The 24,744-nt window shown below is 46.1% G+C and overlaps 9 protein-coding genes across 9 annotated transcripts; 4 read left to right on the top strand and 5 right to left on the bottom strand.

Moving 5' to 3' along the window:
* Positions 1 to 203: 203 nt before the first annotated feature.
* On the top strand, positions 204 to 3,379 carry VTP01DRAFT_5255 (uncharacterized protein; the record flags this gene model as incomplete). The annotated part of the gene is made up of 8 exons (XM_069384027.1): positions 204 to 747; positions 810 to 862; positions 969 to 1,074; positions 1,138 to 1,187; positions 1,263 to 1,476; positions 1,534 to 1,680; positions 1,750 to 2,427; positions 2,505 to 3,379. The coding sequence occupies 8 exons, from the start codon at positions 204 to 206 to the stop codon at positions 3,377 to 3,379; spliced, it is 2,667 nt and encodes an 888-aa protein (XP_069235488.1).
* A 140-nt stretch (positions 3,380 to 3,519) lies between these two features.
* On the bottom strand, positions 3,520 to 7,049 carry VTP01DRAFT_5256 (uncharacterized protein; the record flags this gene model as incomplete). The annotated part of the gene is made up of 6 exons (XM_069384028.1): positions 3,520 to 5,313; positions 5,373 to 5,567; positions 5,633 to 5,945; positions 6,006 to 6,099; positions 6,183 to 6,294; positions 6,363 to 7,049. 6 exons carry the CDS (start codon positions 7,047 to 7,049, stop codon positions 3,520 to 3,522), a joined length of 3,195 nt encoding a protein of 1,064 aa, XP_069235489.1.
* A 1,553-nt stretch (positions 7,050 to 8,602) lies between these two features.
* VTP01DRAFT_5257 (uncharacterized protein) lies at positions 8,603 to 13,363 on the bottom strand (the record flags this gene model as incomplete). The annotated part of the gene is made up of 21 exons (XM_069384029.1): positions 8,603 to 8,820; positions 8,883 to 9,090; positions 9,156 to 9,240; positions 9,303 to 9,318; positions 9,377 to 9,825; positions 9,887 to 10,014; positions 10,084 to 10,133; positions 10,197 to 10,272; positions 10,333 to 10,545; positions 10,609 to 10,685; positions 10,741 to 10,844; positions 10,904 to 10,962; positions 11,014 to 11,060; positions 11,113 to 11,290; positions 11,341 to 11,352; positions 11,417 to 11,487; positions 11,548 to 11,840; positions 11,903 to 12,399; positions 12,470 to 12,496; positions 12,568 to 12,749; positions 12,820 to 13,363. The coding sequence occupies 21 exons, from the start codon at positions 13,361 to 13,363 to the stop codon at positions 8,603 to 8,605; spliced, it is 3,534 nt and encodes a 1,177-aa protein (XP_069235490.1).
* A 698-nt stretch (positions 13,364 to 14,061) lies between these two features.
* VTP01DRAFT_5258 (uncharacterized protein) lies at positions 14,062 to 15,087 on the top strand (the record flags this gene model as incomplete). Its single annotated transcript, XM_069384030.1, has 3 exons — positions 14,062 to 14,134; positions 14,197 to 14,265; positions 14,339 to 15,087. The coding sequence occupies 3 exons, from the start codon at positions 14,062 to 14,064 to the stop codon at positions 15,085 to 15,087; spliced, it is 891 nt and encodes a 296-aa protein (XP_069235491.1).
* Positions 15,088 to 15,304: 217 nt separating this feature from the next.
* On the bottom strand, positions 15,305 to 16,336 carry VTP01DRAFT_5259 (uncharacterized protein; the record flags this gene model as incomplete). The annotated part of the gene is made up of 2 exons (XM_069384031.1): positions 15,305 to 15,687; positions 15,751 to 16,336. The coding sequence occupies 2 exons, from the start codon at positions 16,334 to 16,336 to the stop codon at positions 15,305 to 15,307; spliced, it is 969 nt and encodes a 322-aa protein (XP_069235492.1).
* A 91-nt stretch (positions 16,337 to 16,427) lies between these two features.
* On the bottom strand, positions 16,428 to 18,602 carry VTP01DRAFT_5260 (uncharacterized protein; the record flags this gene model as incomplete). The annotated part of the gene is made up of 6 exons (XM_069384033.1): positions 16,428 to 16,613; positions 16,683 to 16,961; positions 17,030 to 17,254; positions 17,361 to 17,595; positions 17,709 to 18,209; positions 18,274 to 18,602. 6 exons carry the CDS (start codon positions 18,600 to 18,602, stop codon positions 16,428 to 16,430), a joined length of 1,755 nt encoding a protein of 584 aa, XP_069235493.1.
* A 939-nt stretch (positions 18,603 to 19,541) lies between these two features.
* Positions 19,542 to 20,315, bottom strand: VTP01DRAFT_5261 (uncharacterized protein; the record flags this gene model as incomplete). The annotated part of the gene is made up of 3 exons (XM_069384034.1): positions 19,542 to 19,693; positions 19,753 to 19,892; positions 20,131 to 20,315. The coding sequence occupies 3 exons, from the start codon at positions 20,313 to 20,315 to the stop codon at positions 19,542 to 19,544; spliced, it is 477 nt and encodes a 158-aa protein (XP_069235494.1).
* A 191-nt stretch (positions 20,316 to 20,506) lies between these two features.
* On the top strand, positions 20,507 to 22,049 carry VTP01DRAFT_5262 (uncharacterized protein; the record flags this gene model as incomplete). The annotated part of the gene is made up of 3 exons (XM_069384035.1): positions 20,507 to 20,558; positions 20,616 to 21,422; positions 21,487 to 22,049. The coding sequence occupies 3 exons, from the start codon at positions 20,507 to 20,509 to the stop codon at positions 22,047 to 22,049; spliced, it is 1,422 nt and encodes a 473-aa protein (XP_069235495.1).
* A 1,144-nt stretch (positions 22,050 to 23,193) lies between these two features.
* Positions 23,194 to 24,708, top strand: VTP01DRAFT_5263 (uncharacterized protein; the record flags this gene model as incomplete). Its single annotated transcript, XM_069384036.1, has 3 exons — positions 23,194 to 23,274; positions 23,371 to 23,743; positions 23,822 to 24,708. 3 exons carry the CDS (start codon positions 23,194 to 23,196, stop codon positions 24,706 to 24,708), a joined length of 1,341 nt encoding a protein of 446 aa, XP_069235496.1.
* Positions 24,709 to 24,744: the final 36 nt, after the last annotated feature.

A 24,744-nucleotide genomic window follows, 5' to 3' on the forward strand; every position in this document is an offset into this window, starting at 1 on the left:
TTTGATCCATCGTCCTTGTATGTATTAGTAAACAAGCAAAAAAAGAAAATACAGTTTCTTTGGTTTTTTCCTTTGCACAGTGGCAAGAAAAAAAAAAAACAAAAAAACAATGGATTTATTTGTTGTTATTTGTTGCAAATTTCTTTAGGTTTTCTTTCTGTCTTTTTTTTTCTCCTTTCTATTCACCCACCTTATTGGCAAACATGTGGCCCATATACGTCTTGATTTTTTGGGCCACCTGTTTCACGGCGGCATCGCCGTTGGAATCCATCTATCGCCATCCAAAGTGGGTCCCGAACAATGGGAATAGCCGGCATATTCCCAACCGCTACATCGTCGAGTTGGACGACGAATACAGCGGCAGCATTTCGCAGTTTCTGGATGGCGACGAGTGGAACGTGAACCATCAGTACAATGCATCCTCAATCTTTCGGGGATTTTCACTGCACCTGAAGCAACAAGACAGCACCGGGAAGCAGGTGCACGCGGCGTACGCTGGTGCGGCTGTCTCAAAGCTGCAACGTATGATGGATCAGCCAGCCGTCAAGCATGTTTTCCCGGTCGTTGAAATTCCCCGGCCTGTCGTATTTGATAACAGTGTCACGCGAGCAGCCCAAGCCGAGGTCGATATATCGCCAGATGTCATTGGCAAGTTGCCGTTCACGCACGCACTCACCCAGGTCGATCGCGTACATCGAGAACTGGGACTGACTGGACGCGACCTACTTATCGGTATCGTCGATACAGGCAAGTCAAAGTTTTAGACGTATCGAGAAAGGGACAGAAAATTGATCCATGCAATGTTGTAGGTGTGGATTACATGCATCCTGCGTTGGGAGGAGGTTTTGGACCAGGTTTCAAGGTGTGGGCAGCAATAATGAGGAATAACAAACATATAATGGAGATCAATCTTGCTTGACAAGCTTTTAACTTCGAAATTTCTCTCTTTCTCTCTTCTCTCTTTCCAGATTGAAGTGGGCGCCGATCTAGTGGGTAATGATTTCAACTTTTTGGACCCGTCCTCGGCTCAACCTCGCGACAGTCCTTTGGATGACTGCAACGCAATGTCCGGCGGTAAGGAACCCGATCCACCTATTAACTGCTAATGCTTTAAGTAACCAGGAAACTTTTTCCTAGGGCACGGCACTCACGTTGCTGGCATTATTGGAGCAGAGGACGAGAAATACGTAAGATTAGATTGTATTGGAAAGACGAAAAAGGCATAGATACACGACGAGGCTGACGTTGTGGGTCACTTTCAGGGATTAACCGGTGTGGCACCCAAAGCAAAGCTGGGCATGTGGCGCATATTTGGATGTGATGGATCGACAACAAACGATTTGGTTATCAAGGCGCTTACCATGGCATTTGAGGCTGGATCCGATGTCATCAACCTAAGTCTAGGAAGTCCCAACTGTTGGCCTGAAGACCCTGCGTCCGTGGTTGCAAACCGCATAGCCGCTCAAAACGTCTCAGGTAAAAAAATCAAGCATCGAAACATCATTAATGACGACTCATCTTTTATCTGGCTAGTCGTTGTTGCTGCTGGCAACGAGGGTGAAAACGGCGCATACATGATCTCTACGCCTGCTACCGGCTCTCAAGTCATTTCCGTTGCATCTATCGACAATGAATACAGCTTGGAACGCACATTAACTACCGACACAGGCCTCCAATTCCGCAAGTATCATTAACATCAAGATATGTTACCGTAACCGTCTAACATGATTTTGTGCTAAATTGAAACAGCTTATGACCTCTCAAGCACCACTGAAGTATTTCCCAACGGTACTCTGGTCCCGTTCAGCAACGGACCTCTAGAAGGCGATGCTTGCGAGGGCTCTGTACCGGAGAACAATATCAAAGGTGCCATTGCACTCGTGAAACGAGGTGCATGCCAGTTTGACGTAAAAGCGCACGTCGCCGCCGAACACGGAGCTATAGCTGTGCTTGTGTATGATAATTCTGGACAAGATCCGTTTGAACCGAGCACGCAAACCGCACCTATCCCTCTGGCTGCTATTTCGTACGTCGCAGGACAGCAGCTAGCACAGTTTAAGGATGGAGTACACGTCAACTTCAACCTACAGTTATCACCGACCAAGATCAGCACGGGCGGCCAAGTATCGCCGTTTTCCAGCGTAGGGCCCACGTATGAGAACGGCCTCAAGCCGGATGTCGCAGCTATCGGCGGCTATGTGTTTTCAACCCTACCGCTGTACAGAGGAGGCTACGGTACTTTATCAGGTACATCGATGGCTTCCCCGTACATTGCTGGTGTATGTGCTCTGTACATGGAAGCACACCGGTCGCAGCGCGATGCCTTGTATATCATGGAGCAATTTCAAAACTATGCAAAGATTGCAGAAACTGCTCAAGCGGAAGTATACGACAATACCATCAAGCAAGGAGCTGGACTCATTCAAGGTAAGGGATGAAAAATAGCTTGTCTCATTTTTAATCCCTTTAACTCTTACAATTGACTTATTGGGTTGTACATGTAGCTTACGATGCCATAACGTCGCAAATACATATATCGCCTGCCAGCCTTTCTTTCAACGATACTGCAAACCGCGCCTCGCAGTCTGTTACGATCACTAACTATGGCGACCATCAGATTAGCTTTAGCGTGCATAACTTGCCAGGCATCGGCGTTGAGCCTTTCAACACCAGTGCCCCTGGCCAACAGTTGGCTGCGCCGGTACTGTATAGCAACGTCACTGCCAGTCTACATTTTGATACCGACCATCGCAACAGAGTTCAACTACGACCTGGCGAGTCGTACCGGATCGATATATCTGTATCAGACATTGACGTGCCTGAAACCGAGGGATCCTTCTTCCCGATGTTCAGCGGCCACGTCCAATTCCAGATAGACCACATTGCAGAACGCAGAAAATCGAACCTGCATGTACCGTACGTGGGCGTCGTCGGCGATGTCAGGACGCTCCGTATATTTGACGACGAATATCCGCAGCTAGGCGATAGCATGGGCGTGCAGCAGAACGATACACAGTACGTTATCGATCGATCGTCAGATCAGCGCAGCAGTGTAATGATATTTACAAGGCTGCTACTTGGAACAGCCCATATGCGAGGACTCGTCGTGGACGATAATCAGCAAAAAGTTGTCGGAACCGCGTTTGCAATAGACTATGTGCAGCGCAACACGATGCAGCCAGAGGTGTACAAGAACGGAGACCTGTGGAACGGCACCATGGTTCCATTGGGTCTTCCCCAAGACTCGACAAATTTGGTCCCTGTGCCTGATGGCACTTATCGCTTGCGCTTGGAGGCATTGCGCTTACTCGCAGATCCTAACGACACAGAGAATTGGGAATCAAAAGATACGCCGCCAATCATTGTTACAGGAGGATAGATAAATATATATATGTAATTAGATTAGGTTTTTGTTGCTAGATTTTCAGACATTAAGAACGATACACAACAAAAGGAGCAAAAGGAGAAAAGAATAATAATTAGAAAGTTTTGGCAAAAAAAGCGAGTTGAATAATCTGTCTATGATTTGATACAGCTACCCGGGGCAATGGCAGGGGCGGGAGCTTGAGTTGCACGGTTGTGAGCCATGTGTGCTCTGACCAAATGTCCAGCAGCGAGCGCAGCACACAAAGAAAGCTCACCGGCCATGACAGCAGCGCAGACAATTCTTGCAAGACGACGGGCATTGTCTCCTGGGTTTGTCGGGTGTGGTCCACGAACACCGAGCATGTCCAGAATCGCTTGCTGAGGAGGAAGGATAGTGCCGCCACCCACAGTGCCAACTTCGATGCTAGGCATGGTACAGGAGATATGCAAGTCTTTGCCGTCATTCACAGCCTTCATAAGAGTGATGCAGTTCGAGCTTTCGACGTTCTGTGCGGGATCCTGACCAGCTGCAAGGTAGATGGCCGTCAGAATATTCGCTGCGTGAGCATTGAAACCGCCAAGCGCGCCTGCCATAGCAGAACCGATCAGATTCTTGCTCGTGTTGAGTTCAACCAAGGCCGAAACAGTTGTCTTGAGCACTTTTTCGACAATTGGGCCGGGGATGATAGCTTCTGCAACAACAGATTTGCCACGACCTTCGATCCAGTTGATAGCTGCAGGCTTCTTGTCAGTGCAGTAGTTGCCAGAAAGTGAAATGATCTGCATATCAGGGAATTCCTCGGAAAGTACAGCCAACGCTGCTTCGCAACCCTTGGAAATCATGTTCATGCCCATAGCATCACCGGTGGTTGTGGAGAAACGGATAAAGACTAGTTTGCCGGCCAACGTCACCTTGAGCTTACGCAGACGAGCGAATCGAGACGTAGCGTTGAATGCGTCCGTAATAACCTGGTTGCCTTCATTTTCGATCCAGCGCTTGCATTCGCCTGCACGAGTGATGTTGGGGAACTCGACGCACGGGCCACGAGTCATACCATCGGCAGTGACAATGGTAGTAGCTCCTCCACCAGCGTTGATGGCCTTGCAGCCACGGGCAGTAGATGCAACGAGACAGCCTTCAGTAGTTGCCATAGGAATGTGTGTAGAGATACCGTCAATGTTCAGGGGACCTGCAACACCCAATGGAAGTGGCATGTAACCAATAACGTTTTCGCAGCAGGCACCAAATACTTTTTCGTAATGATAGTCTTTGAGAGGGAGTAAGCTGGTCTCCAGAGTCTTGGTGACCGACGCACGGGAGATCAATGCACGGCGGATAGAAACGGCACGCTGCATATCGCCCAATATTTTCTCCAATGCATAGGATGCAATCTTGCCTGCATTCACCAGCTGGATAACTTCCTCGTCATTCAAAGCCTCTGGGGTCTTGATCAACGCAACACATTCGTCAACGGAACGAATTGTGCCGACAGGAGGAGGTGGGGCGACAACCTTGGGCTTTGGTGGAGCCGGAGCCGAAGTCGAAGCAGAGACAACAGTTTCAGGTTTAGGCTTTTCGGAAATCTGCTTGGGTTGCTTAGCAACATTGAACAAATAAGTGTTGAGGAACAACGAAACGCAAAGTCCAATGGTAATCCATTTGCTGATGACGGGGTGCTGAATGTACACCTCATAGACTTCAGACAGTGCATCCAATGCATTTGAGATGGACTCGGGTACAACTCCGTTGTTGGTGCTGGGAACTCGGAATAGTAAAGGAGGGAACACTTCAACAAGCAATGGCTTGGCTGCTTGCGCCGATGCGCGGTGTTCTTGCAGGAGCTGCGATAAAACGCTAGATACTGCCGGCTGTGAAACATCGACCTGAGGTCCAGACTGGAAAGCAGTGCAGAACTCAAAAATATGCATAGAGACAAATGCCACGATCTGGTATCACGCAGAAAGTTAGTGTCACAGGGCATTGACAAATATCGAGAGAGACATACCATAAGCAGCTTAACGCGTCCAATGAAGAAGCCATCTGACTTTTGCATATCTTGGGGTGTTGTCGAGGTTCCTGCAGCGTTGTCATCACTGAGCGCCTTGACGACAGTCTTGCGGATAAAACTAACACCGGAGGGTTGCGACGCGCCTTGAGCGGATGCTTTGCCAGAGCCGCTAATCTCGCGAATTCGGCGAAGCTGAGACAAAGAGAAAAAAAATAGTTAGTATCGCGTGGCAGTTAATATTCCAGTTTCAAACAAACCTCGAGCTTGAGAGCCAAGACGGCCGTGTACCACGTAAACAAGAAAACGACGTCGTATGCAAGCAAGAAGGCGGAAAGCAGACAAAACTCACGAAGCCCGACTATCGCAGATTTAGCGCCGAGACCGAGAACCATGATTTCAATCACGCAGTCGCGGGCGATAGGGAGAGCGACAGCATCCACCGCGCGCATAATTGTTTCTCGAACATCCTGTCGGGTAATAGGTGCTTCTTTGCTGTATTCAAAGACGCGCTTCGTAAGCTTATAAGGGCGTTCGAAACCGACAGTGACCACTAAAAATGGGATAGCTTCTCTGTAGAATTGCAGGTAAGTTCACAGACTCTTTGCTGTTACACAGATGACGGAGACTTACGCCAATACAACGGGTGATGGCTCGACGCCAAGAGCATGGACGGTCAGCAAAGCAAGCATAAACGAAAACAAGCCATTAACAGTAACGGCGGTGGCTGTCGAACAATTAATTCAAGAAAAAGGAAACAATCCAGGTGAGCAGGCGAGTTTCCAGAGATACAGTCCAAATGCTGCTTACCTAACGTGTATCGAGATCCCATTCTCCGCATATTGATGTACAAGGACACAAACGTTGCAATCATCATCATGTAGCCCGCCAAGATGACAATAATATCGACATTATCAGCCATCTAATTGATGGATGTGTTAGATGAAAATTTGCGTGGATAAAACGAGTATTAAATTAGCGCATGTTTACCTCAATTAATTCCTTCAGTCTAAAGACGACATTTCGTGTAATGATAAATAACCAAACAATCAAGTTATCACCGTATCCTTGCTGGGCCTGAGAAACGAGCTCTCCGGGAGGCAATTTTGCAACCTTGTTCTCCCATTGGTTAGCGAGGTCTCTGCGCATAGCATTGGAAGCATCGAATGCAAATGAGAGAGTGAGGCTTGATGTATCCTTATCGGACGATGCAGAGAAACAATTTTCGTTGGTCGCGTAGCACAGACCATTGGCGTACGAGAATTGGCGGGTACCATCGGGTACATATATGTCATTTTCAAGGTACTTTTGGAAACGTTCCACAGATGACAAGTGGTTTTGCAAGTCCTGGTCGGAAATGGTGATTTGACGTAGGTGGATTTTTTGTGCAGTCTTGTCAACAAAGGATGAATCGACGGGTAAAAACTCCAGACCGTTGCTTGGGACGTAGACCGTAGAAGGGTATAAGCGTGTGTTGGTTCCAGAAAAGATATCTGAGGTACGTGCGAGGTTGTATAGACAGACGTAGCTGAACGAGGCGAGTATAATTACACCGACAAACATTTCAATGGGGTTGCGGGTGGACAAGCGTGCGGCATGATGAATGCCCTTGCCGACCAGGGCAGAGTATGAGCGGAACGCTGAAGAAGTTCCAAGAATGCGAGTGCTAGAGGGCATGATGTTGAATGCCGTGTAAGCCCTGATGGAGATGAAGAATGTTGAAATCGAACGCTATCGTTTGTGTTGAAACGACGATATTTCTGATAGCAGCTCGGTTGATACTAGTTCCAATCGTCTCAAAAATAGAGAGTGGGGATGTGCGATGTGTCTCTATTCCGTGAAGAACGCCAGCAAAGCAAGAGGAATGAAAAAGAGAGGCACAAAGAAAAAAGTGCACGGAGTTTCCGGCAGAAATATTATATATCGCACTTTTGCGCTTCCGCACTCCTTCATTCGACCCCTTCTCGCTCTGTGGTTACACCCGACTTCGTCCCAGACAGTCCTAGTTGAGTAATTTGCAAAGGACGATGGGGTCGATGCATTGTCTTTCCTTATTTAAGAATAGCTGGTCGATCCTAGCAATTAGCACAGCCCCGGCCGTTCCCAGATGTCCATTTGTTTGTTCTCTACTATCAAATGGATGGCGGCATTGCGTCTGTATAATACTTTATGCATGCACTGTGATAGGAACGATATAGTTCAATGCACTCAAAAGTTTATCCGTGGTCATTTGCCTGCAAAGATGTCTGTTGTACACCGTATCATAATATCCGTTTCAGCATGCTTGGCGACCACGCAAATGGCATTAGCTGACGAATAGAACAACTTGAAAGCTTTCCACATACGTAGCGCCACCGACAACAACGTGACTCCAGACTGCTACTTGGCCCTGTTCTTCTCGTTGGGGGGGCGAAAAGTGCACTCCTACGCCGCATATGTACGTTTAGCTCAGAGTTGTTATTGCTACTGTAGAGTATGTAAGAGCATCGTTCGCCACCTTGTTTCGTAGGGAGACCGTTCAAGCCTCCTTGCTGCTGCTTGCTACGCTGCGATCCGTATCCACGGAATGTACAGCCTTTGATTGTCCTGAAAATAACCCCTGCAGCGCCTATTATTCCTACCACTACAATGTAGTGCTCAAGGTCACATACACACGGCATTAACAATGAGGCTACAATCAGAAGTCGTTGTCAACTGGGACCAACTTGTTTAATTGAAAACACAAGGCTCTCCTTGTCCCCCCTAACATCATCTCTTTCTTGTGTTTTTTCATGCTGCGACCTGCATCTCGTAAGCAACACGACTTTTTCTGCAGGAACTCCAATTTTCGATTTTCCGAAACATACGCACATAGGGAGATGTATTGAAGTAAATTTTTTCTAGCTACAAGAAATTCTAGCTAGCAGCTTCGAAGGTTTACTCAAAATTGACTCTTGACAATGGTAAAAAGCGACCATTTCACTAGATCCGGTGCGTTACTTTAGACGCTGTCCCACGGTTGCGATTCGCGCACGACCTTGAAGATGAGGAGCTCTCCTACCGACTGACACGCCTACCTGAATTATAATCAACTACAACACTCACGACTGGGAAGATCAGGCCACTGCTGTTGCTAGGAAACTCGTATGGTTGACTACTCAAATGAAAAATGAAGTCGGTCATATTTCTATGTAATGATGTATATATCATAACGAGTTAAAACTTTACAACGCAATTTTACAGGAGGGTATCTATGTAAAAAGCTGAGGCGGTACCGCTTCTTGCAAAACGCTATCGGTCATATTTTCGCGGCACATGTACTGCGCTGGGAACGTGACCAAGTGCCCGCGGATTCGCGACAGCTGCTCATGTATCTCCTCGTTCAGCATACGCCATGGATAGGGTATATGGCCAGCAGGGACCTTGGCTGGATCTGGCAGAAAACGGCGATGTGCATCGTACGTGTGGACTTTTGTCCCTCTGTTAGTGCGAACCAGGCCTCACAAACAGGAGAGACAATGTTTTACAAACCTGTATCATCTGGAACGCAGTGGAAAACTGTGCGATAAATTTCCGTGTTGCGGATAGCTGTCTGTCGCCACAAGTTTTCGTAAAAATCATCGTGTAAAGGATCCAGCAACGCTGCTTCTGATTCCTTAGGAATTTGGGCGTCCAACAGACCAAGATGCTCTTTGAACAGGTGTAGCCGCAGTGAAAGTGCAAATCTGGCCGCTTTGTACTATACATATTCCAATGTATCAATATAAGTTATACATGTTCTGGCCTGCTTTGCAAATAACATACCGGATGCCCATTCATTTGTGAAGGTACGAGATCGGTATCTTCAATAACAGTGGCAATTTCTGAATCGCGGTTCCCGAGTTGTGATCTGCATCGCATCGATAAGTCTTCCAATTTAGATAATATTACACAAGAGAACAGTTCCTATACCTATCATTTAGATTGGCTGTAGAAACAATTTGATAAGTAATGCTGAACTTTACATAAATGAAAGAAAGTGGTACCTGATCCACATATGACTGTTTTATCGTCCACGATCATGAGCTTCGAATGTATGTAAACCTGCTCCGTAACGTATTCCATCCTTGGATCACCGAAATCTATACTGTTTGAACGTGAGGTATCATCCTGTCCAGAACCGTTACTTGTTCGGGAAGCCATCGATGTCAACGAAGTTCTAGGCCTCGAGCGTTTGCGGCCTAATCGTCCGCTGTTGGACCTACTTAATCCGCTATCTCCATTCTCGTTTACGAGTGTGGTGGCAGAATCAGGCGGTGAATCTTCCTTGATACCGCTTCCGTTTGGAGTCCCAATCGAGGACTTTACTCGACCCCAATTCCGTAAGCTGTAGAAGCCGATATAGTCGTCTACCGGGATGTTTTCCCTTTTCAGAGTTTCAAGAATGGATGATTTTCCCCGAGAAATAGATATGTATTGATACTGTGCGACGGATCTTTCGATGTAGTAGTTAATTCGACTGGTGACCTTGTCTAGACGCTCAAATCTATAGTTACCTTAAGGACATTGATCGCTTGTCCTGACTGGCGAAGTCACCTTCAAAGCCAGGGGCTGAGGGTATAACGACGATCACTCTAAACTTCTTCTTCTCCTTGTGCGCACGCTTAATTCTTTCTACAATAGCCTGATAAAAGCAAAACAGCACGGAGGTTAACAACGAAATTGGTAATAATGTTTCAACCTCGCCAAGTACCTGTCCAATCTTGTTCTTAATCAATTTATCGTCAGCGCGCGTCGCGGTGACTTGCATGTAAATCAATACATTGAGCATGCAGAAATTAGAAACAGTTGACAGGTACGACTTACTAAAAAACTGATTCTCAATATATATATAATGCTTTGCTTTTGAGATACATTCCATATAAGCATTGTATATTGAAAACTACTAGAGTTTAACCAAAAACTTGTCCACAATGAAACTATAAATATAAATACATCCTACCTCTCTAGGGATCCCTTGACTCCATCCAGCACTGCTGCGGATTACCTGAACCCGACAAGTCCCCTTGAACTTTGATTCGTCTCTAGGTGCAACGTACTCTCCTTTTGGCATCAGGTATGGCACCTCTTCTCGGACTTTTTTGCGTGTGCTTGATTTTATAAAGTTCCATCGTTCTATGAAATGCCTGGCTATATCTCTCGCTGGGAGACCGACCTTCGAACATGTATATATGTCAACTCGCAAGAATTACTCTTTCAATTCGGTGAGAAATATTACCATAGCTGTGTGAACATCATGCCATGGCATACGCGGAATAAGCCGTTTATCAACGGTTTCCATGTTGTATTGGCTCACTGTTATAGCAAAGTCAGGTTCCACCCAAATCTCTGTACCATGTGAACCACAGACCTTTAGTAAAATCCCTGACTCTAGGATTTGAATAGTCTTGACCCGGAAATATCTCTTCACCAATCGCCGTTTCAGTTACATGATGTGCGTGTGTATCGTAGCGTCTACGTTGAGTACAATGAGTATTGACGATATCACATATTGTCATTTGTTACAATTATACCCAAAGCAAAGATCCAGTCCACCAACGAACGCCAAACGATGGTCAATAACCAAAATTTTCTAATGATCACGTTAGTCTTGCTAATGTTGGAAACCGAGTATACGACTTACTTCGTGATGTGCCCAGAGAGGCGACATGATATTAGCATGCCGTAATACTATGGATAGTGTTAGTAATTGCAAACAGCTTATATATAACACAGACTTTACCAATGATATTGCGGTGAACATTTTGCAACCAATTTTTCGTATGTTTTGACTCGAGCGGCAGGGCAACTGTGTTATTCTTGTAGACGACAATGTAAATCATGACGCCTTCCGATGCTTTGCGTTTCAAAAGTCTGTCTATACGGAACTCGCCGTTCGTTTTGGGTGGTCGTCGCAAATACTGTCCTCTGTGAGTGAGTACAATTGTCTGAAGCAGTTTACGGTACGTACTAATTCCGGACTCTATTTTATGCATCCCTCAGATTTAGATAGCGACACTGCAGGATTTCCTATCATCTTTACGTACCAGCCACCAATCTTCAATGTAAATAACAGATTTTGCTGATAGAATTGCTTCCGCGACGGCGTCAAAGTACTCTGCGGGCAAGATATCAGTTGTAAAATGCTACATGATAACTTTTACATATAAAGATATACCTTGTCCGTCAACGAACCATTTAGCTTTCACGTTTTCTCTTATGGGAGCAAAGGATCCATATCGATGATTTGCCACCCAAGGACTTTCTTTCCGGACCTTGACCAGATCGGCCATCCACTCCTCTGTCGTACGCACTGGTCCTTTGATTTCTATCCGTTTCATGTTGTTCGAAAGGACGATGTGTTGGTACGGACCAAAAGGACGAGGTATCTTTACGATCCGCAAATCTTTATCGAAAAGCATGACTTCTGAAGGTTCGGCTGAGCTGATATCTTTGCATAATGCTATGAACCTAAAGGAATATACACGCAGTTAGAATACTTGCACGGAGTGCTCTAACGTGAATATACTTGCGAATCACGTAAAATGAGCCACTCTTTTGCCCAAGGAGATCGACGAATTCGATGTACAAGTGAAGGTGCAGCGGATATCATCTTGTGCTCCAGATAGCCTTCTTTGCCTTTCCATCCCATATCTTTGACAATGCTGGCTGCACCGATCTCCAAAAATTCGCAGAGGTCATAGTTGAAGTTGAGCGCCGATTTCTGCATCAGATCCCTCAAGTATTGCTCCAAAGCACTGCGTCGTTTCAGCAAGTCATCTTCTTCTTCTTTAGATAGACGCATAGACACAAGAGCTGCATGCGTCATGTGTGCCAGCTGGCTCGGGAAAGAAGGAGGTGCAGCGCAGTGCCCAATGCTAGCCTTGAATTTGAGTGCCAAATGCAGATTGTAAAACTCCACGATGGTCCGCTTTATGGTCCATTTGATGTCACCGTATTGAAGGTCTATGCGAAACAGGTAAAAATGGGACGTTGAGGTAGTATCGATTTCGGCATCCGTAATAGCTACCTAGACGAGCAGTCAGTAGTTAGGTCGCATGCATTGATCACATATGCATTGCCCCATCTTGTGATCTTACAGATATGGCGTCAAGAATGATTGCAGGCTATCACACATCAGATAACTTGTCGTTTTATTTTGCGTTGCTGCTTTTTTCAGCGACGGAGTAGGACTTACTAGTCTGCGATCATGCTCGTCTCGCTTAAGACCCAGATAAGTGGGCTTCAGTGATAACATTGCTTGTAATGGTTGCAAAGGTACTGTTGTAGGCGGCGGTGGTGGCGCGACCATGCTTTGCCTCCGAAAAGGCATCCGCACTTTATCCACTGTCTTGTACCAGAATGCCGATAAATGATGTTCTGTTATAAAATAACAAACTAGGTCAGCTTTTGCACTGATGTTCCAGCAACAATGGCTAAGCAGACGCACCCTCTGAATCAGAATCGGAGGAATCCATATCCACCTTGCTGTCATGTGCCTGAGGCCCAGATCCATCTTCAGGTACGATTGCCCAGGGAGGAACACTTTCCTCAAAGGAGCTAGAATCAGACTCGAACGGGTTTTCAAAGTAGCTAGGCTTCATCTCTGCGAGTATGGCACTTCTGGCTCCTTCTTGGACTACTTCTTCCATAGACGGCAAGTTGTCGTCTTCTTTTAAAAACGCAACGTTTTGCATAAATGCTCGTTCATCCTCCGACAATGGTTCTTGCAGCTCGTTCGATGCTTCTTCCTCCTCTTCCTCTTCTTCTGCTTCAACACGCTGAACGGTTGTTGACATGCGACGTATAAACGATTGCCACAGTGATTGCTCCTCTTCGGTGTACGTCTCCTCACCTGCCTGAGATTCTTGGGCTGCGCGGAGGAAACGCTGGTGGTATGCAGCAACAGCCGCCGAATACGAGTTCTGGGCGGGATGTTTGTTACTCTCCTGCTCTATAAAGTACTCAATGTTGTCTGCAATCGGGTTAGACATTGCATCGGCGGGCGAGAGAAGAAGCGAAGGAAAGGCACGGTGGAATTGCCGAATATGTCATTGTTTTTGTGATCACGCAGTGTTACTCAGCTGAGAGACGATCTCTAACCCGTGATGGCCGAACTTCAAAACACTCCAGGTTTTACTTTATCAACTACTACTCCTCTCTCCAGCTCTATGCTCCAAAGTATTTCGTCTATTGTTCTTCATTATATTCAACTACTGCTGCACAGTCCTGGTAATGCCAGATGTAAACTTTGATGGATGCTCCGACTTATTGTAGAGGTTGTACTAGGCGACCTTCTACTTGGTATCCACAACCAAATTTTCTTTTGAACCTAAAATTGCTCTACTAAAGTCCATGTACACATCGTTGTCCTTTGTAAATGACAGAGGATATCGTTTTATTCGTGCCTAAGTATCCTTGATGGAGTTAGACAGCATGGCACCTATCACTAGAAATGCTGTAGAGTTCCATCGATGGAAATGATTATGATTATCTAACATAGCTTGTGTTCATGAATATAATTTGCTCTTGCTTAGAGTTCCTTAAAGGCTTTCTGCTGCCACCACTGATTACAACTCTCCCGAAGTGTCAAACTCATATCCTGAAGACGCGGAGTCTAAATAAAAGATTTTCCACATTCAAAAGCAAAAGAAAAAGGGAATCCCAGCCAAAAAGAAGCTCACAAACACACATGGCCAGCCGATCCGTCGTCCGTGTCTTTAACTCCATGTTACAGGCCCGTGCACCGCTAGTCCACCGCCCTTGTAAGTGCTCTCGGAATGTTCAACCGGCATTGCAACATCGTCCACTCACCCCTGTATTTAAGCAATGTGCGTGTCGATACAAATCCGCACTGCACAGCGCTCATTCCATGCTTTGAGACCAACCGTATCACGTACGTTTCTGTTGTGCTACTAGCTAGCTGCTCCTGCTTCGAGAATATTCAGCGTATTAACATTGGATGTTAGTTCTCAAGGCAAAGAAGGGTCAGCAGGTAGCCGAACTTTTAGACGAAGACGATCCGGAATTGTTGGCAGCCGAGCAAGAGAAGCAAACACAAAAATCGCAGTTGACGACGAACGAGCAGACGACGGCAGGCAGTGGCAACGAAGCTTTCGATTCTTTATACGAGGAAATCCAGAGAGATACTGCAAATCCAAAGGAGAAGCACATATTGCCGAAACATTCACGCTTGAACAACCTTTTGCACCACGTATCGAACGCCGAGCAGGTCGAGAAACTGCCTAATCTAATTGAGCAGTGGCGTAACAAGCTCCTACCTATCACCGAAACCACCTCTCACAAAGCGATTGACGCCTGCTGCCGGACAGGACGCGGCGATGTCGCTTTCACCCTTCTCGGCGAACGCCAGAAATACGGTCTTTTGCCAGACGTCAACGATTTTGAAAAGACGATCAAGATCTTGTGCGAACAACAAAGTGATTTGGACAAGGCATTCCTTACTTTGGCAATGGTTCCTTTATATAAGCAGACTAGAACAGGCGCCATGTACGCTTCCTTGTTGGAAAGCTGCGTGAAGGCTGAGGAGACCGAAAAGGCTGCGTTGACCGCAGAGGAGTTCGTCACCTCGCAACCTCAAGATATCACGAACAGGGCAGATGCAAAGGATGCGCTTGCCAACGTCGCAAAGGTTTTGGCTGAACAGGGCGAACAAGACAAGGCACAATCCATTCAAGAATTCATTACTTCTTTGTAAAATATACAAGTGTGTTAATAGACGCAAAAGATCAAGAGCGAAAAAAGTACAGTTACATTTTTTGTTTACGTACTCATGTCTTTCCAATTTGCAATCTTCGATTTGGCGCATCAAAAGATGACACACTGGAAAACAATACATAGACCGAGAAATCAAAGAATAATCGATGTGGATGATCGTCTTGAGTAGCGAGGTGTTCAATAAATACATGTTTCTTTTATAAGTATCTTGTACGTGGTTGATTAGGTGCTACTGCAAGCTGTACAACAAGATCACGGCTCTTTCTGTAGTATTTTGCCGAATTAGATGCATGGTTTACAATGACAGGTTGGGGAAGTGTGAATTTCTTGATGCTTGAACCGAGTCCAACAATGATCTGTTCTGGTTCAATATCAAGTGACCACGACACAGGGTTTGTTTGCGGCAAGTTGGATACGACCGCTACGAGCGTTTCTCCTTGTATTTTGACCGATATACTTGGTGGGTCGGCCTTCTTGGGAGCTTGAAGTTTGTCGAGGGTTGAAAGAATAGATGATTTTGGTAGTCGCAGCATCAATTTGGAAATCTGGCCTTTGGAAGTCATTTTCGGCATGGAGAACGCTGTTGTGGTGCATTTCGCGTGAGTTCAAACTCATGTAATGGGCCATCAGAAGAGATACTTGCCTCGGTCGAGCTCGATAGATTCCCTCTCTTCGACCCATTCGATGGATAGCTCCAGGATGTATAGTCGGTAATCCAAATCGCGTTCCGTTCGAACATACGGTTGTGTGTTGATGCAAGAATCCGTGATTAAGCACGTTTTACCGGCAGCATCCTTCTCGATGCGCGCCTGCGACATGCTGAGCGGAACACGGTATGTTGCTTGCGGATCTGCATTCAAAGCCTTTTGTACTTCGTCCTCTGATGTGACCGGGGGGGCTGGGATCTCGGGTGCGTGGCATATATTGATATACACGGGCGTGCCAGTTTTATACTTCGGATTATTCGACTTTACAATCTTGGTCCTGATAACGAAACCTGCTTGTGGCAACACCGGGATAGTCTCAAAGTCGTCTTTGCTTACTTGCTGGGTGAACGCGGATGCCAGCCGCTCCATGGCTTTCGGATAATTCGCGAATTGTCCAGCAATGTGATCTAGCAATGCATTCTGGTCTTCTTTGGAAAGCGAGTCAAAGTTTTCCGGATGTTTTTGGCTGGCGGAGGGCGTCACAAGTAGAGGATTATCCTCGATAGGTTCAATGATGGGCATTTAATGCGGAAAAGAATGGAAAGACATTGAAACTCTGCCGCTAGCTCGTAATATCTACCGTATATATTTTATTATTGCTATTATTTCGATCCTAAGGTTCATCTAGCGGAAGAAAGCTCCAGACGGTTCCCAGAACAGCCATGGATAATGCTACAGCGAGCATAAGTATATTCAAAGTACTTTGCAGCACGCTAATTGATTGGCCGTATAGTCGCTGGTAGCACAGCAACGGAAAGATGGCCGAAATACCAAAGCTGAAAAGAGCACCTAGTAGGGACTTTTTGTTTGTTAAAAAAGTTATTAGCCTTGAATGCAATGGATGTGACAATTCTTAGAGTTCACTTACTACAATGCGATCGAATGCTGGAAACACTGTTGCCACGTAAATGACAAAGCATGTCAACGCAAGCCGGTTCACAGCCACAAAGGCTCCATGTTTCAAAGGGTTCGACAACGGCATGCAGTCGCTGAACATTGACCAGCTCTTTAACCACAGCTCCCAGGTAACATTTACGGGGTTCATAATCAGTGCATATTTGGCTATTGGCGTGACCACCACAAGCCAGAGTGCAACGTAGTTTAGGATTTTGTAAAAACCCGGTGTAACAGCTAAGTTTTGTGTAATCTGAAAGCATTCTTCAGTATGCTATTCTTACGCGGTGGTTTACCCGGTCTGTTTGTATAGCAACTTGCCTCTTGCATGGTGGTTGTCCCAAACATTAGGTAACCTGCAGCAGCCATGGCAACGTACACCAAGAACGTAATTACATACGTGATATCGACCATTCTGTCGTACATTTTCGGGTCCTGCATATCACGGTAAATGGAAGGGAACACTGCGTGGCCGGCAAACCCTGCCATCATGAGTCCAAAGCTGAGCGGGATACGGGAAGGATCAGACGGTACAATTTCTGTTTCCTATTGCGTGATATATTAGTTATTTATTGTTGCTTGTTGATTTTCCTTCTTTGTTGTATCTCTCTCTCTCTGTGCGTGTGTGTCTGGAGATGTCAACAGAACCTACCATGGGATCCCAGAGACTACCGGGTTTGTCATTTTTGGAAAATCCGTCAAACAGGACAATAATCACCAGACTCACACAGCTTACAATGCCAATGAAGCTAGCCACCGACAGTTTCCGCAGCGGGAAAAATAGAAATGGTGCCATCAGAAAGAAGCAGTAAAGCCTGGATGATACAAAGTCCACGCTCGGAAAGAGCGCTTGCAAACCGTCTCCAAGTAAAGCGACCATCGCTACCCTACATTGTTTTGGTTTACAAGTTGATGTTGAGTTAAAGTTATATGGATATGAATAAAGATTTGCATATTTATCCGCTGCTGATGCTGCAGCAGCAGAGATATGTGTACTTACGCCATAGCAAAAAGCTCCACAAAGAACACGCTGCCAATAAATGCTCGGCCTCGCTCGCCGAATGCAGCCATGCCCATATCACCGTACGTTGTTGCTCCAGGTGCAGCATCCAGGCAGCGAGCTAGCAACTTTGCCGTATAGTTGGTGCCTGCTGCGCAGAATACAAATATAAGCGATCCTATGAGCCACCCGGAAATTCGAAAAGCGAGAGGAAACGCTAGTATGCCGACACCGATGAGAATGTTAATTGCATTAAACACAGATTGTAAAAAGCTTGATTTTTGTTGCAGTTCCTTCTGATGGTGTATGCTGTCACTGTGGTTGATGGATGCTCTTGGTAACAGTTCCTGTGATATTACAGAGGCGATAGTTGCACGCTTGGAGAGTGGTTCGCAATAGGTGCTCAATGTCGATACAGCGATAGGCGTCGTCTGCGCAGACAGTGTACGGTCTAAGCCCGAATCTGAGTAGAATGTAAACTTATGTGCTTGTTGCATCTCTCTGACAAATAAATAACGCAATCAGTTCCCGTAAGCCGAATAGCGTGGTGAATGCAGAGACTTACTGGAGCCTACTATCACTTTGGTCTGCTAGCAGCGCTCGTTCTTCGTCTGGTATATTTCGGCTATCACAGTGGGCACCGTTGTGGTCGTAGTTACTAGGTACTGGTAAATTTTCGGCTATGTACAACATGGATGCCCTTGAACAAGAACTAGTGAAAGATTCGATCGTATCTTTAAACGAGCGAGGGTGTATCCATTGGTCTGTTGCACTGAGGTATGCTGTCTCGGCGAACGAGGTATACTCGTATTCACTGTCGACTTGATGACAGTTAGCGGCATTGTTAGGCATCCGAGTGGATGCTGTCTTTGGCACATCAATTGGAGTACTCATGTTGGACTGCAGTAGCAGCGTTAACAAGAAAAAAAAATGAAATAAAGTTTTCTCACGATGGCTTTTTTATACACCGTTATCTTTGCAAAGCAAGATTTGGGAGATGAAACGTTTCAAGTCTGGAGAAAGTCAAATTGCTGTCGGGTGTAACAACCACCTTGCACCTTATTTTTTTTTTCTTGTGCGTTTTGGCAACAAGCCTCGGCGCGCGCTGCTGATAATGCTTCACAACTATCAACATCCCCGCTATTGACAGCTACAACAGTTTCATCATGCTTCTTGTTTGGCATCATGTAACGCTTCTCGAACCGGTTAATTAGGCTGCAGCCCTAAAAAAGGAAAAAGAGCTCTAGCTTGCAAAATCAAAGTATCAGTCAAAATTTTACATTTCGCATGCAAGTCGCTGCTTACTCAAAGTGTTGCATACCTGCGAGGTTTTTTCTATGTCTCAGCCATACTAATTAAGAAACTTTAACAGCTTTTCTATTTAGGTTTTGAGTCTTGGGGATTTTCCAGTTAAATGGCATCAAAATGCTAGTTATTATTCATATTTATGCTAGGCATTACCCTAATGCAATCGCTTTTGCTGCTAGTAATAATGTAAGTCCATATTTGATTGCTACTCTACCTCCAAAAATTTGTTTAGCTATTTTCTCTGGCTACTTGGATGATCCTCACATTAGGTCATACACATGAAGATAACATATCCTAAGCCATACCGGTTGAAGAGCTCAGATTTTTTTAGTTGGGAAACATGCGCATTATGGAATCGTTTGTGTGACAGTGTCCCTTTAAGGAAGTGAAGGGTTTCTCTGGTAGTGCGCCTCAGCTCCAAAAGGTACTTGTACCTCGTGTTTGAGAAGTGAGATCTCAGCCAGTCATTGTATATGTCTCGTAAAACGGAGCTTCCTTTCATTACCTTACCTGGTATTGTTTGGCTTAACCAACACATATAACCTGTGTCTCGTATCTTCGCATTCCCATCTCGTTGGATGGCAGCTTGGCGCCGTATGTCAAGACGATGCCGAACGGATCAGCCTTATTGTCCAAGTGCTTAAGTCTTGTACTGGCTTGCTGATAGTCTTCTCTCTCTACGTTTACGAGGGTTAAAAATTAATCATTAGTTGCAGGTTTAATACATATTACATACTTCTCCTCAATTCATATGCTCGTTGTACACTTTGAGTAGTCTGCTCTTCTTGTTCAAGGTTCTGGATTATCGGGCGAGGCAAGTCATCAATCTTGTCGAGAAGATCCTGTACAAACGAAGCATTGAAGGGTAGAGCGACTCTATGGCATGTTTGAAGAGGATTTAGAAATGAGAGGAACACCACCAGATCTGGCCGAATCGCTTGAGGTTTTGAAAAACAGTCAAGAGTAATATGGATCGTATGTAAACAAGATATGAGGAATTGCATCACCCAAACAAATTTGAGAACGTCCATAATAAGTTTCCATCATGAATGTAAATTACGGTGGGACTTCTCATGCAGCGAAATGTGTCGAAGACAAGGTAGTTCTGTTCTACCGGTTCCGAAATGTATACAATTGAAACCCCGAGATGTTGTGTCCCGCCAACTTTCCATTTTGTGTCACCGCTGACGTCAGTGCAAGATTGGTTTCTTTCTCTTTCAAGAAAACCAGCATTTGTGAACGACAGATCTCAACATCGAATATACGACTGTAGCCGAATTCGAGCGTTGTAACCTTCATTGTTCGAGGAACGAAAAGCAAGAGGGATATAAGAGCAAAGGAACTACTGTTATCAAGGTACTGAACTCTTGAAGGTTCTTGTAAACCGCCATACAGGTAGAAAATCGAAATATAAGGTCACAATTTGTTTCTTTGAACAAAGAAGCTCATGTATGTAACCTTTTGATAGTCATATCGAGACGAAAAAGTCTATGCAGCAACACCAGCAGTTCCCTCACAGCAGCATGAAGTCTGAAAATTCGAGTAAGCAGTGTATTATTCAGCCTTGATCGAACTTGGTAACTGATGACCCAGCAATAGGCAGTCCTCCCATGGCAGTACTGCCGCTAAATTCCAGTTCGAAACTGGACCAAGAGCCCAATCCATTTGAGCAAAGCTTTTCAGGAGCAGCCGCCGCCGGGATCGCCAACAAGTCTGATAGCAGAAAAGAAATTTTAAACGATAAGATGGGCAGTCAGCCCGAAGGCAGCAAACCCATCTTGCCGCCTGTTGCTTCCATCACCAGTCCTGCACCGCCACTGATTGCTGGAGGGGTATTACCGAAAGATGTAACCAATCAATTTGCGTGGGATAGTCTCCGCACTGGACCATTGTCACCATCCATGCTGCAGGGTCCTGCTCGACCAGACAACCTTGATTATACTTATCGACAAATTCCTCAACAGTCGCAGCAGCAACGCCAGCAGCAAAGCCAGCAGCAAAGTGTAAATGCTACAAGCACAACCTATGGGAACCAAACAGCAAATGGTGTTACCTTTGCGCACCAATATTCATCTTCTTCATCCCCTTCGTCTACAACCGGAACTGCTGGCGGCGGCAAATTCCAAAAGATGGAAAATAAACCCTCGCAGGAAGAAATATCAGGAAGCAGTGCTGCCAGACCTCAAAGTCGTAGCCGTACACAGCAGAAAACGACTGAAGATAAACCGTCCAATGAAGAACAATCTCGGAAAACCAACAGCCGGAAAAGAACAGCAACAAAGGATGATGGAGATGAAGAGTATAAGGAATCGAACAGCACATCGACCAAGAAACGAACACGCACGCAAAGTAAAAATGTCGAAGATGACGAAAAGCGAAGGAATTTCCTAGAGAGGAATAGAATCGGTACGGTATTCATGTGCACTTGCTGCAGCTCATTTTCTGGAGACTTACACAATCTATCTTTTAGCTGCATTGAAGTGCAGACAGCGCAAAAAACAATGGCTAAACAACCTGCAAGCAAAAGTGGAGATCTTGACAACCGAAAACGAGCAACTTCAAGTGCAAGCAGAAGCAATGCGGGAAGAGATTGTCAACCTCAAGACACTGTTGTTAGCACACAAGGATTGCCCCGTCGCCCAGAGCAATGGTTTCAACGCAGCTGCCTTGCAAAAGTCGATACCCTCGATGATGCCTCAACAAATGATGGCGTCCGGAGCTCCAGCAGCAGCAACCATACCTCGCAATCCACCTACATTCCCGCAACCTACTTTTGTGTCGACAGTGGATCGATCTGGAGCCCCGGCACCGTCAGTAGGCCGTCAATCTATATCGACTGCAGTTCCCTACACCTCGGGCGCACCTCCGGTGCTATCGCACCCAGCGCATCCGCAGCCTGCATCCGGGATAATAGGTATACCTGTACAAGCACACAGTGCAGCCGTGGCGGCAGCTCTTCCGCCTCCACCTCCAACACAGCAACAACCCATGGTACCAGGTAGCGGTCCGACTTCCGGTGTCTTGCGTTTCTGAATACCTTAAAACCGACGTATTCCTACCTTTTCTCTCTCACACGCTCTTTCCTTTCGCTTTTAATTTCTGTTTAACCCCTCTTCCTCTCTTGTCTATCTCTTGCATATGCTGTACAATGGTTGCGGAGATCTTTATATCTCCTACCCTTAATCCTGCGCATCCTGTAAGCTTTGTTTGATATGTATAAACACTTTCTTCTTGTACCATTGCACTTCATCCAATGATGGTTAGGAAGAGACGCACAGACTGATGTTGTGCAACAAAGAGAGGTTTCGAGTATATGTAACATTCATTGTGCCTGTATTTGTTAATTCACATCAGCGATCGACCCGCGTTCGTGTCACCACGCCACACACACACACACACGCACAGCCAGAAGCTATAGCAAGTCTAACAAAATTATTGCAATCTGAACCCTCAACTTGCTTTTTTGGCAGTCTGCAAGGAAACTCAATGCCAAGAAATTCGGCGTATTTCGAGCATCCCCAGTTACTCGAAACGACACTCCCTCAATTCTCCCTCATCCTCACCCTCCCCCCAACCAGTAAACATTATGAAGATTACTGTTTACTCGATTGTGAGATTGCACGCATATATCAACAACGAGTATGAGCGAAACCGCATACATCTGTACACCGTTGGCAAGGCATTTGACGGCTAGAATAACTAGTGTGTAAATTGTATGGTAACAGCACTTTGTGAGTTGTCGGCATCACGATTGTTGTTGACATAGATGTATCAACAGCAGCAGCGGCTCGCGGTTACCTCTGAGTCTCTCGCTGCAGACATCATGTTTCACTGCGTCTTAAGATCACAAACATTCTTGCCTTGTGCATCCATCGCTATCAAAATGATTACGCACGGCAATGTGCATTTATTCCACAATCAAGAATACAAATGAAGAAATGGCCGACTCACAGTCCAGGCTTTAATGTGTGCTCACTTGGGGGTGGGGATGGGATGCGAGCGGGAGAGCAAGGGAGATGTGCGCTTTACTTTGGGGGGTTTGCATGCTTCTGTATAGAATTCAAAGAAACAAACGTGTCGAGAAAACTTATAAAGGAGAGACGACGGCTGCTGACGATTTATTTTTTCAGCTATTGTCTTTTTTTTTATTATTATTATTGTCATTCACACTCAATTGATGCTTCAATCTCAAATTATCAACGTTCTTCCACGGCGTATTGTAGCTACTTTGTGGGCATCGCAAGAAACGAGAGTCTCTGTAAGTTTTTTCTTTCTTCCTTGCACTGTTAAATTAAATTACACGCTGCAATGGGTGCACGGAACTAATAAGCTACATTTTCTTAATTCTTGTCAGTTATCTCATTTTTATAGAAAACAGCACCAGCAGCGAGCAGCAGAAGAACCACCAGCTACTACACCTGCTTTCCTGCGATCCGAGTTACCACTGCGCTACGCACATCTTCTTCGTCTCTTGTCGACTCTATCTCCGGAAGCTCTGCAGACACCTATCATTCGCCACGTCGCACATCGGTATCTTTACGATTTATGCACGCTTTTGCATCCCTCGCTTGGAGGAACATCAAGGCGGGCGTTTGCAGATGTTCTCCGACGAATTCGCCACCGACAAGCAGCTAGCCTCATCCGACTACGCTACGCATTATCATCCGTATCGCCCGCATTGTTGGATAATCTGAATACCGTCGGTCTCGGTATTCATATGTTGCTAGGTAAGGCATTACAAGCCCCCCTGGTTTCTTGGCATATCCTCCTAAGTTATGCGATTTTATTTTATCGAATCAATTCAGACCAGCACCTGGCAGAACATGCCGAACGTGTACAAATGCTATGTCCCATTGCAGTTGCCCAGCAAGCAGCCACCGACGCTCGCGAGGCTTGCAAATCCGCCTTGTGCCGCCAGGTTCCGGAAATACACGTCGAGGCATACCAGCGGAAAAAACAAGATGTTCGTCTGACATTTATGCCAACGTTGCTCCACAGGGTGTTGTATGAAACCATGCTCTTGACGCTTCGTGCACAGATGGCTCAGGCAGACCCAGTCCAATCCAAGTGGTCGTCGTGGCTGCCTTCTTTGCGGTCTCATTGGTCGCGCGACAGTGACAAGATAACGCTAAGCGTATTTGGAGGACCTACAAGCGTTGGATTCCGGCTCACCACTCCTGCGCCTCTGCTAGCCAGCGACCTGCGTCCTGACATTCCACGGAATCCTGCCGGTATTCCTGCGTCCCACGGCATTTTGAGCCACACACAGCCAGATACACTCCAAGACGATACCATTCCCGATGTCAACTGGTATGCTTGGAGCGGCTGGAGTGCAGCCAAAGTTATGGCAAGCCATTGGGGTGGTAATCTGGACCAGGTAACAGCCGACGGTCTTGGCAGCACCATCTATCTCGCTCTCGACCGGGACACCACACTCCAGGAACGATACCCTTCAAAACGTACACTTGGCTGCTCCGCATATCATCTGCTTCGACATCATCGACGCATGTCTGCAGCAGCTGTTGCAGCTGCTGTCAATTCTCCTTTGACACATGCAGCCGCGGAGGACCAACTCGATGCGTTTCTGGACGCTATATCCACCAAGGAAACCTGGAGCCCTACACGTCGCGATGAAGTCTATCACTCCGTCTCCACCACTGCAGCCGTCGCTGCGGCTGTCGGCCACGCCTAAGCTCTTCCCCCCTTCCTCCTAACTTACTCATACACA

The sequence above is a fragment of the Rhizomucor pusillus genome (genome assembly GCF_041956525.1).
Source record: "Rhizomucor pusillus strain CBS 183.67 unplaced genomic scaffold VTP01scaffold_21, whole genome shotgun sequence".
In the NCBI taxonomy this organism is placed as follows: Eukaryota; Fungi; Mucoromycota; class Mucoromycetes; order Mucorales; family Lichtheimiaceae; genus Rhizomucor; species Rhizomucor pusillus.